General features: G+C 41.6%; 1 protein-coding gene across 1 annotated transcript in view; it reads right to left on the bottom strand.

Moving 5' to 3' along the window:
• The window catches only part of LOC137431849 (electroneutral sodium bicarbonate exchanger 1), a 211,964-nt gene that overhangs the window by 25,629 nt on the left and 173,661 nt on the right, over window positions 1-12,674 (bottom strand). The window contains exon 20 of the mRNA XM_078782766.1: window positions 2,877-3,128. Within this exon, the coding sequence (XP_078638892.1) occupies window positions 2,877-3,128 (252 nt within the window). The remainder of the gene's footprint in view (window positions 1-2,876; window positions 3,129-12,674) is intronic.

Here is a 12,674-nt window from a genome sequence, read left to right as displayed (position 1 = left end):
CTCGTTCCTGTTCTACTCTTCTTTCCTTGAGTTCCCTTTCAGCTCTCCTTTCCTCTGCTCTTCTCTCCTTGAGTTCTCGTTCCTGTTCTACTCTTCTTTCCTCGAGTTCCCTTTCAGTTATCCTTTCCTCTGCTTTTAACCTTTCCTGGCTCTGCAGTTGCATCTCCATTTTCCGGAGCTCCACATTTTATTTTTCCTCGGGTAACCAATCCAAGGCTACCTCTTTCCATGTTCCTTATCCCACCAGAGATTCTACCACCAATGTCTGCATCTCTGCTTTCTTCATATGAGCTCGGACCTCCAAGTTAAAATGTTTGGCCAATATCAAGAGTTCCGATCTTTTTAACGCTTGGAACGGTGCCTCATTACGGGACGCCGCAAACTGTTCTGCATCAAACACCATGGTGATTATTAGTTAACACCTGTTAACCTTCACACAAAAATTTCCAAATTTTATTTTTTTTGAAAAATTTGGGAATGTTCGAAAAATTCCAAATTTGGGAATTTTGGGAATGTTAGGGAATTCTATCCTGGACGAATGTTGGGGGAATTTAATCCCGGACGAGAATGTTAGGGAATTCTATCCCGGACGAGCCCCCAATTTCAATTTGGGCCAATTTTGGACGAGTTCCCAATTTCTCGGACGAGCCCCCAAATTTCTGTTACGTGCTCCTCCCCAACCCCCGGTCATGGTGTACCTCCGAGACCCGAGAGGAGTCACGGCAGAAAAATGTGTTATTCTGTATGTCAAAGATCAATGGTGAAGCCACACCAATTGTTACTTACAAACAAATATTGTATTGAGATCACACAGGAATAACAGTACAACAATAATAGTAATCAAAAGTACAATCAATATATATCCTATGATGGTACCATCAGTTTCGTAATATATAACTCACTGTGCTCCAAGTGAGTGAAACAAGAACATTCCCAATGTCTCTTTCCGGGCTTCAAACCCAAGTTGATTCCGGTTTCAAGCCAAAGTCGATCCCGTCTTCAAGCCAAAGTCGATCCGCTCCAGCGATCGTCAGAACGATGTCCAATCGAGACCAGAATCCCGTTCGGCTGACAGTCACAGTCACACAGCCAAAGCTGCACAAAGGCGCCCTCAAGGTGACTAGGAAATCCAAAGGCGCCCTCCAGGTGACTGGGAAATCACACCCTCGGGTATGGACGTTTCACGGCTCCCAGTCGGCGAACCTCAGATTTACCTTTAAAATCCGCGTTGCACACACACACACCAGATAAACGTCTGAAAGTGGTGAAAACGGCTGAAGCGAAGCAAAGTAACCTTGCTCGACGCGCAAAGCGTGCGAGTCAAAATGGCCGATGGCCCGTTCTCGAGGCGTAACGGCGCGACGATGATTCTCTTCGGAATCAATCGCAAAACCTGACACGCAGGTTAATCTGTCACAGCGATAACAACTCTGTCGCATGAATCCCTTTCCTGGGAAACCTAAAGTTCACTCGTGACTCTTGCTCGCCAATGGTCGCTCCAGACCGCAAAGCAACTATGCTTCTTGTCCGACTTTACTCGCTCCGCCTTCTTTTCTTTTCTTCCTCTTCTTCTTCGTCCGGTTCCGGTTTCATTTAAAACTAACTTTTTTTACCTTTTGAAAATAATAATTTCTATTTCCCTCAAACAACATTAATAATAATAATACATGGAATCAAGAATGTCTACAGTGGATGAAAACCACAACAACGGAAGTGACGAATCCGTAACAGTTAGCAGATGCATAAACCACAATCACCACCGTACATCAACGTATTTATATTTCACAGCCCAGCCAAGAATCAATGATCAGAGAGTGAACCGCAAGAAGGTGGAAATATTTGACAAGTCAATTTGGATGAACGATGTTGACTAATCAGGAGAAACATGCAGACCGCATCATATGACGCTCTGCATGAACCATGTGCTCCACTTTACTTGTCTGTTCAATTCCCCATTCACATCGATTAAAACTGAATCAACAAATAAGTTTATCAAATCAAGAACCGTCAGCCTTGGTTTTCAAATGGAAGGATCAAAGTGAAATTTTGTCAGTCAAATATAAACACTATAATGGCACTTTACCTCCGCCAGGCTGAACAGTTTATGTTTTGTATCCCACTGATAGGCCAAATCTGGATCCGGACCTGAACCAAAATCTAATGGGCTTGTTTCTGGCACCTACCCAAATAATCCACCAAGTTTTGTCATAGTCTGTCCGAAACTTTTTGAAATATCATGTTATACATCGTTTTGGACCCTATCTCTCAATTGTGAAGAATCACTTTCAAAATTATAGGATCCGGATTTGGATCTTCACCAAAAGCTAATAAATTCATCTTCATCACACACCCAACTTGTCCACCAAGTTTCGTCCAAATCCGTCCATATATTTTTGAGATATACTGTTCACAGACAGACAGAGACAGACAAACAAACAGGGGCTAAAATGTAACCTTCGTTGACAGAGGTAAAAAAAATCTATGTGTGGAAGCACATTAATGTATCTCCACCATATTAATTATTATTGTGTGTGTGTGTGTGTGTGTGTGTGTGTTTGTGTGTGTGTGTGTGTGTGTGTGTGTGTGTGTGTGTCCACCACCACTTTGGTATGAATATCCTTTTTTGTGCATTTGTGTGAATTTGCATGTTTTCCTCACAGATGTTCTCCCAATGTGGTATTAAATTGTGGAGAAAATATTCCAATGCACAATTGTTTTGGGAGCAGGAGAAAGATTCAGACAATTGCAAAATGGATATAATTCAGGAGGAGAGGATGAGGTGAAGGGTCACACATTCCACCGTATTTGCATATATATAATAAATAGATGACGAATTAGGAACAATGTGGGTTTTCCCACACACATCTTAAAAGCACCTGAAGTACACTGGTCATGAACACAGAACAACCCATAAGCAAGAAGATCATGAGCCCTGTGACACGCTGCTCGCGAATGCCGAGGAACTTGGGCTGCTCCCCAGGTGCTGAACACTCGGACTCCACTTTTAAGCTTGTGACGTGCGAGATGGAGAGTACCGTGGCAGCAACAAACCAAGGCAGGCCCATCACCGAGCAGATACCCAGCATGATGCTCACGCAGAGCAGGTCCAGGTGATACCCGCAGCCCTTCTGCTCCATTGGAGGGTGGGATTAAGGAATGACACAAAGTCATGAGCTTGCAGCATGGTCGTTATCTCTTAATGTTGAGTTTTAGTGAAAACATTTTTCATGTCAGTGATCAAAGCACCGACGAACAAAATTTCATGAAATGAATAAATTAATTTGGAAAAAAAGAAAAATGAGATAGTTGACCTTCATCGGCACAGATATGCAACATCCATTAAAAACATGCGGGTGTAGCCGACATCGCCTCCAAAACACATTCCCTTTAAACGTGAATAAATAACTTGCATTTTATTGTACATCATAGATCATATATAATTTGAGGGAGTTGCTCATGAAACATACAAATAATTGAGAAGCATAAAATATTTTAATACACTGCATACTATACTGCATTGCATAAAAATGTACAATTTATATATGAATGAGGAGGCTTAAATAGATATTTGACAGAGATACAACAGGCAAAGATATGCCAAAGTGTTTATTATTCAAAATAATGGGAGTGAGGAAGTACATATCAGCAGTAAGGAAGTTTATCCAGTCAGTGTATTTTTATGTATACAGTAAACCCTCAAATATCGTGGGGGTTACGTACCTGAAAAATGCAACGATATTCAAAACCGCTGGTGTTGGGCTAGCGGCTAGGGTGCCGGCTTAGGATCCTAGGATCCTGGGTTCGTAATCCCGGTCAATCGCTGAATTAACGCCAGGGGGGTTGACTCAGCCTGTCATCCTTCCGAGGTCGGCTAATTGAGTACCAGTTCACTGGTAATTCCCTGCTTGTCGTTAAAGGCGGCAAAAAGGGTTGGCGTCAGGAAGGGCATCCGGCCGTAAAACATTGCTTCAAAAAGGGGACCGAAAAACAACAACAACCACAGTTCCCGAAAAAGGCCAACCCCCGCTTGCGGGGAAAAATGGCCTCTAAAGGTGGTTTTTTAAATTCCAAACCGCGAAAGTTAAAACCAATTTCACATGGTAATAAGGGGGTTACGTTCCTGGGCTTCGAGAAAATATAGAGGAAGGTGGGCGGAAGTGAAAAATAAACACATCGCAATTGAAATGAAGATGTAAAATAAATATAACTCGGCTTTACCATGAAGTCCCCTGCTGCGTTGAAGCAGACTAAACATTCAAAAGCTGATTAAACGTGGCCCTTCCTTACTGTAATTTGTCTGAAGTCTCCCCCTCTCTCTCCCTCCTCTCTCTACCATATTCTTCACAAAGTGTCGGTGCCACCGAGGCAGCTTCCTGAGCAAGGGCTACACTGAGTGGTTTGCCATTGCCTTCCCAGGAGTAATTTGGAATTTGGGCATGGTGCCGGAGATAGCTCGCCTACTTTTTGCAAAGGACACCATGGGGTTCATTAACGTCCACCAACTAATGCCGGCAGATGAGACGCCTAGTTTAGCGTCCATAGAAGGGAAAGCACACACATTGATGAATCACCGTGCCCATGATACACCTGTATGACAGTTTATAGCTGGGTCGGGATTCAAACACAGGCTATCGGTTTAGACTCAGGTGTGCGTACCTCTAGACTCTAGAGTCAAGACCATCCTGCCAGCCACAAAGCCCACACCTTTCCTCCGTGATTACATAATCTCTTACATCCTTTCCTTTTGTAAGCTGTTGATGTGTTGATTTTATAAATATTTATGCAGCACCTAACACCAGCAAATAAATAAAATAAACACACTCTTCACTCTTGCCATATCCAAGCTTATCCAAAGCTTCCACTTTCTGAGTGAAGGACATCACTTTCCTCGACTTTTGTGCACTTCGTTCACCTCTTCACCTCTAGCAACAGTCCTCCTCTTGGGAGCGCAGTTTAAAAAATCACTCAGGGCAACAATAACCAAAAACGAAGGAATTTATTGCAATTACATTGAACTGAATGCAGTGTTGACGCTGAGATAGGTACAGTACAATAATACTGTATGCACTGCGTGTCTCAATTACCACCTCGAGTGCAGCAGCGTCGCTGATTTACAATTATACTGGTACACCCGCTCACTATGGGAGTGGCAGGAAGGGTCATTCCTCTTTGGGGTATCTAGATTACAGTCATTCTATGGTCGAGTCTCAAGAACATTGGGTGTGTGTTCATTTACCAAGTTTCTTGTAGAGAGATCGCCAAGTGATTAAGCATTCGAGCAAGCATTCCATTCAAAACCGTTAAGGTTCGGCTGGCTTGGCAAGCGCTAGCTAGCTGCTTGATAAATGAGCACACCCCGGGCTTCCTCCCTTTCAGTTTCGTGTTAAACAGCAGGAGCGAGTTTCAAAAGTTCTCTACGAAAAACGCCACGTTAGCGGCAGAAAGGGCCATGTTATTAACGCACCATTTGTGGGTTATATAGAGTACAGTAGATCTTCGCTCAGTTCTGTAAGTAAACCTTACTTCACGGATGTCGGGATTCCTCCAAATTTCTTCATTTAGTGTTATAAACAGCATTAGCGACTGTTTAAAAAGCTAATCATACGTGTTTGTGGTTCATAATATTCATTACTGTTCATTACTTCTGGCAGAGGCCGTTGCTCCCACGAAAACGCCATGATAAGCTATGTATATACGTTGACTGGCCGGAAAAAACCCCTTGGGGAGGTGGGATATTATTGGTATTCATATTGTTTTGTAATAACATTAATATTACACCATTGTCGTTAGTTTTGTTATTCGAAATGGCCTTGGAAAAACGCCACGGTAAAGCTAACTTAACACGGATATACACCTCAACACGCAACCCATTGACGGCAATGGCGGGGAAAACCCGCTCGAGGGAGAAAAACCCCTTGGGGAGGGGGGGGGGGCAAATGAATGCGCTACAACCTTCATTATGTAACCCTTCGTCATCCTGTCAAGTTTGGTTGAGATTGGATAAATAACGACGGAATGTATTGGCGTCATAAATTCATCAGACAGACAGACACCAAATTGCGTATTTTAGTATGATTTTGATGATGATGATGTGTAAAGGCGAATTATATATGTAAACTACAAACTGGTAACAAAAGTCACCTTTTTCTCAATCGTTTTACACGTCAGCGTCATTATTAACGGTGTACGAGAAATAACAAAAGGCTTGTGGTGGCAGATACCCCTCACAACACAATGCAAAATGAAACCCCGCGATAACAAAATCGGTACACAAGTCGTTGTCCAAAATCGGTACACTTTGCCCAGATACTGAAGTTCCCAGAACCAAAATGTATGGCCTCGTGGTGCTACAGTTCAGCCATTAAAGAATAATGTACAAATATTTCGAAAAAAAAAAAAAAAAGTAAAAAAAATTATATATACAGGGTGAATCAAAAGTAGCGCCCACGCTCGATTTCTGTTTTTTCGGCTGACAGATTCTTTCTGGAATGTCATGTTGTTAATAATTGTCTTGCAGATTATTAATTTTCTTAATTTATTTATTCTTGTTTTTGTTTTGCAGGTTATTGCTGAGAGTTTGGAAAGTTACTGAATTTGCACCAAATTGAACCATGAATTACCTTTCAATGAATCAACGCATTGCGGCCGTGAAACATTACTACAAATGTAATGAACAACCAACGATGGCGGCACGCTGTTTGGCACAGGAATTCGATATTAACCCACCCCAGGGAAGAAACATATGATTGATTGTCGAGAAATTTGAAGCAACAGGGTCGGTAGCCACTGCAAAGAAGTCCGGTCGTCTGAAAACGGCAACGAATGTAGCTAAGGCTGAAGAAGCCATCAGGAGACTGGAACAAAGTCCGCAAAAGTCAACTCGCCGTTTATCTGCAGAGTTGGAAGTGAGCCAATCAAGTGTTATCCGTATCCTTCACCAGAAACACTGGAAACCTTACATTCCCCGCTTACTGCATGCCGTTCATGATGGAGACGACGACCGCCGTCTTCAATTTTGCGAAGAGTTCTTAGCTAAACTTGACGAAGAGGACACAATGCTAGACAACATCTGGTGGTCAGATGAGGCATGTTTTAAGCTTAACGGCACATTTGACAGACACAATTGTGTCTACTGGGCTGCGGAGAACCCAAGAGTGACAGTTGAGGAGGTAAATTTACCTGGCGTGACAGTTTGGGCAGCCATACCTCCATGAGAGATAATTGGACCCTTTTTCTTTTAGGGATCTGTCACTGCAGAAATTTACCTGGATATGCTGCAAACCTTTTTTTGGCCCAGGGTACAAGATCAGGACTGTTATTTCCAGCAAGATGGAGCTCCACCTCATTATGCACGTCATGTTCGTCATGTTCGTCAGTGGCTTGATGAAAACTTTCCCGGAAAGTGGATCGGCTGCCGCGGTCCGATCGAGTGGCCAGCACGCTCCCCAGACCTTACACCTCCAGATTTCTTTCTTTGGGGGCTCATGAAAGACCTTGTTTATCGTGAAAAGCCTCGTACCATTCAGGAATTGAAGGCTCAAAGCACTGCAAAGTTTGAGGAAATTGATATCGAACTCTGCAAGCGTGTGTGCCACTCTGTGCCTGCTCGGCTGCAATTGTGCATCGATCACGAGGGAGGGCACTTTGAAAATTGCAAGTAAAACAGCTTGGTACACTTCCGTAATAATTTCCCCCCGAATAAATGGTTAGATAAATATGTCATTCATTATTTCTACCTTCTTGTACACTGTAATACAAATGGCAAACAAACAATCAACTGACAGAAATATATCTACATATATATATATATATATCTGTGCAGCGTCTGTCCTGTCCTGTGTTCTGTTGTCATGTCTTGTCTTGCCTTGTCACTGAACTACTTTCTCAAACTTTTGTGAAATCGTACCAAAATTCTGGTATGCACATATCTCTCCCGTCGGTATGTCCTCAGGGTATTTTTTTTGAAAATGTTTCCAATTTATTATTTATTTATTTTTTGGAATTTGTTTGGGAAAAAAAAAATTTTTCAACTTAAGTTTTCAACTTCAATTGTTTATAAAATGTGATATCACGTATATTACAAATACATATGTGCAAAATAATTGTTTGAATTATGATTGGTTTAAACTATGACAAAACGGCAACTCGGGTACAGTCATTTATCTATACTAGGGCATGCCCGTACTATATCTATATCTAAAATTATATCCCCCCCCCCCCTCTATTTACATGAAATGGTTTGGTCCAAAGCGAACGGCTTGCGAGTACGGTGACAATCCCCCCCCTCTATTTACATGAAATGGTTTGGTCCAAAGCGAACGGCTTGCGAGTACGGTGACAATCCCCCCCCTCTATTTACATGAAATGGTTTGGTCCAAAGCGAACGGCTTGCGGAGTTTGGTAAAGAAATCGCCATCGCGTGCACAAACGCGCAGGAAAGTGAATGAATCGCAAATTAGTTTTAATTAGTTTTAAAACATAGTTTAACGGCAACATAGTTTTCCAACGTGAAATAAATGAATACGCTCTCAAATGTGCCGTCCGAGGCAGAGTCTGTTCGCCACGTTCGGCACACGTGATAGCTCGCTGCTCTCTGATTGGTTGAATCGTTTTTTGGACATAGCTCGGTAACTACTTCTCCGATTAATATGAAACCTTGAAAAGGCACATCCTCGGGTCCCCAGCAATATACCTGGCAAGTTTAAAGTATATCGGACCCGTGGTTGTTGAGAAACAGCGGTCACAGACATACAGACATACAAACATACAAACATACAAACATACAAACATACAAACATACACACAGAGATTACTGGAATTATAGATAGATATCTACACATCTGGGCAGTGTCTGTGTTGTCACTTAACGACTCCCTCAAACTTTTGTTTCCGTGGTTGTAAAGTGTTTTTAATAACGTTGTGGTGGTTTTGAATCACGTGGTGGTGAGGTATTTTGAATTATGTGGTGGTGAGGTGTTTTTAAATGACGTGGTGGTGAGGTGTTTTAAAATCACATGGTGGTGAGGTGTTTTGAATTACGTGGTGGTGAGGTGTTTTGAATTACGTGGTGGTGAGGTGTTTTTAAATGACGTGGTGGTGAGGTGTTTTAAAATCACATGGTGGTGAGGTGTTTTGAATCACATGGTGGTGAGGTGTTTTGAATTACGTGGTGGTGAGGTGTTTTTAAATCACATGGTGGTGAATGAATGAATGAATATGAATGAACGTTTTCAGGCCATTTTCCCCGCTAGAGCGGGGGTTAGCCTTGCGGCCCCATGATAATCATGTTTCCCTGTTTGAGGAAATGTTTTTAATCAATTAAATTGGTGGTGGTTAAATTAAATTGGTTAGGCAATGGTGGTGAGGTGTTTTAAAATCACATGGTGGTGAGGTGTTTTGAATCACGTGGTGGTGAGGTATTTATAATTACGTGGTGGTGAGGTGTTTTTATTTATGTGGTGGTGAGGTGTTTTGAATTACGTGGTGGTGAGGTGTTTTAAAATCACATGGTGGTGTGGTGTTTTGAATTACGTGGTGGTGAGGTATTTATAATTACGTGGTGGTGAGGTGTTTTTAATTATGTGGTGGTGAGGTGTTTTGAATTAGTTGGTGATGAGGTGTTTTGAATTACATGGTGGTGAGGTGTTTTAAAATCACATGGTGGTGTGGGGTTTTGAATTACGTGGTGGTGAGGTATTTATAATTACGTGGTGGTGAGGTGTTTTTAATTATGTGGTGGTGAGGTGTTTTGAATTAGTTGGTGATGAGGTGTTTTGAATTACGTGGTGGTGAGGTGTTTTTAAATGACGTGGTGGTGAGGTGATTTTAATTTCGTGGTGGTGAGGTGTTTTTATTACGTGTTTTATGGCTGTGAGGTGTTTTTAATTTCGTGGTGGTGAGGTGTTTTTAATTTCGTGGTGGTGAGGTGTTTTTATTACGTGTTTTATGGCTGTGAGGTGTTTTAAATTACTTGGTGGTGAGGTGTTTTGAATTACTTGGTGGTGAGGTGCTTTGAATTACGTGGTGGTGAGGTGTTTTGAATTACTTGGTGGTGAGGTGTTTTAAATTACTTGGTGGTGAGGTGTTTTGAATTACTTGGTGGTGAGGTGTTTTGAATTACTTGGTGGTGAGGTGTTTTGAATTACTTGGTGGTGAGGTGTTTTGAATTACGTGGTGGTGAGGTATTTATAATTACGTGGTGGTGAGGTGTTTTTTATTATGTGGTGGTGAGGTGTTTTGAATTAGTTGGTGATGAGGTGTTTTGAATTACGTGGTGGTGAGGTGTTTTAAAATCACATGGTGGTGTGGGGTTTTGAATTACGTGGTGGTGAGGTATTTATAATTACGTGGTGGTGAGGTGTTTTTAATTATGTGGTGGTGAGGTGTTTTGAATTAGTTGGTGGTGAGGTGTTTTGAATTACTTGGTGGTGAGGTGTTTTGAATTACGTGGTGGTGAGGTGTTTTGAATTAGTTGGTGGTGAGGTGTTTTGAATTAGTTGGTGATGAGGTGTTTTGAATTACGTGGTGGTGAGGTGTTTTAAAATCACATGGTGGTGTGGTGTTTTGAATTACGTGGTGGTGAGGTATTTATAATTACGTGGTGGTGAGGTGTTTTTAATTATGTGGTGGTGAGGTGTTTTGAATTAGTTGGTGATGAGGTGTTTTGAATTACGTGGTGGTGAGGTGTTTTAAAATCACATGGTGGTGTGGGGTTTTGAATTACGTGGTGGTGAGGTATTTATAATTACGTGGTGGTGAGGTGTTTTAATTATGTGGTGGTGAGGTGTTTTGAATTAGTTGGTGATGAGGTGTTTTGAATTACATGGTGGTGAGGTGTTTTTAAATGACGTGGTGGTGAGGTGTTTTTAATTTCGTGGTGGTGAGGTGTTTTTATTATGTGTTTTATGGCTGTGAGGTGTTTTTAATTTCGTGGTGGTGAGGTGTTTTTAATTTCGTGGTGGTGAGGTGTTTTTATTACGTGTTTTATGGCTGTGAGGTGTTTTAAATTACTTGGTGGTGAGGTGTTTTGAATTACTTGGTGGTGAGGTGTTTTGAATTACGTGGTGGTGAGGTGTTTTGAATTACTTTGTGGTGAGGTGTTTTGAATTACTTTGTGGTGAGGTGTTTTGAATTACGTGGTGGTGAGGTGTTTTGAATTACTTTGTGGTGAGGTGTTTTGAATTACGTGGTGGTGAGGTGTTTTGAATTACTTGGTGGTGAGGTGTTTTAAATTACTTGGTGGTGAGGTGTTTTGAATTACTTGGTGGTGAGGTGTTTTGAATTACTTGGTGGTGAGGTGTTTTGAATTACGTGGTGGTGAGGTGTTTTGAATTACTTGGTGGTGAGGTGTTTTGAATTACGTGGTGGTGAGGTGTTTTGAATTACGTGGTGGTGAGGTGTTTTGAATTACGTGGTGGTGAGGTGTTTTGAATTAGTTGGTGATGAGGTGTTTTGAATTACGTGGTGGTGAGGTGTTTTAAAATCACATGGTGGTGTGGGGTTTTGAATTACGTGGTGGTGAGGTATTTATAATTACGTGGTGGTGAGGTGTTTTTAATTATGTGGTGGTGAGGTGTTTTGAATTAGTTGGTGATGAGGTGTTTTGAAATACGTGGTGGTGAGGTGTTTTTAAATGACGTGGTGGTGAGGTGTTTTTAATTTCGTGGTGGTGAGGTGTTTTTATTACGTGTTTTATGGCTGTGAGGTGTTTTTAATTTCGTGGTGGTGAGGTGTTTTTAATTTCGTGGTGGTGAGGTGTTTTTATTACGTGTTTTATGGCTGTGAGGTGTTTTAAATTACTTGGTGGTGAGGTGTTTTGAATTACTTGGTGGTGAGGTGTTTTGAATTACTTGGTGGTGAGGTGTTTTGAATTACTTGGTGGTGAGGTGTTTTGAATTACGTGGTGGTGAGGTATTTATAATTACGTGGTGGTGAGGTGTTTTTAATTATGTGGTGGTGAGGTGTTTTGAATTAGTTGGTGATGAGGTGTTTTGAATTACGTGGTGGTGAGGTGTTTTAAAATCACATGGTGGTGTGGGGTTTTGAATTACGTGGTGGTGAGGTATTTATAATTACGTGGTGGTGAGGTGTTTTTAATTATGTGGTGGTGAGGTGTTTTGCATTAGTTGGTGGTGAGGTGTTTTGAATGACTTGGTGGTGAGGTGTTTTGAATTAGTTGGTGATGAGGTGTTTTGAATTACGTGGTGGTGAGGTGTTTTAAAATCACATGGTGGTGTGGGGTTTTGAATTACGTGGTGGTGAGGTATTTATAATTACGTGGTGGTGAGGTGTTTTAATTATGTGGTGGTGAGGTGTTTTGAATTAGTTGGTGATGAGGTGTTTTGAATTACATGGTGGTGAGGTGTTTTTAAATGATGTGGTGGTGAGGTGTTTTTAATTTCGTGGTGGTGAGGTGTTTTTATTACGTGTTTTATGGCTGTGAGGTGTTTTTAATTTCGTGGTGGTGAGGTGTTTTTAATTTCGTGGTGGTGAGGTGTTTTTATTACGTGTTTTATGGCTGTGAGGTGTTTTAAATTACTTGGTGGTGAGGTGTTTTGAATTACTTGGTGGTGAGGTGTTTTGAATTACGTGGTGGTGAGGTGTTTTGAATTACTTTGTGGTGAGGTGTTTTGAATTACTTTGTGGTGAGGTGTTTTGAATTACGTGGTGGTGAG

Source organism: Myxine glutinosa, chromosome 7 (assembly GCF_964187855.1).
Source record: "Myxine glutinosa chromosome 7, kmMyxGlut1.1, whole genome shotgun sequence".
Classification (NCBI taxonomy): Eukaryota; Metazoa; Chordata; class Myxini; order Myxiniformes; family Myxinidae; genus Myxine; species Myxine glutinosa.
Note: the sequence above shows the minus strand (reverse complement) of the source record. Positions and strands in the feature narration are given on the sequence as shown.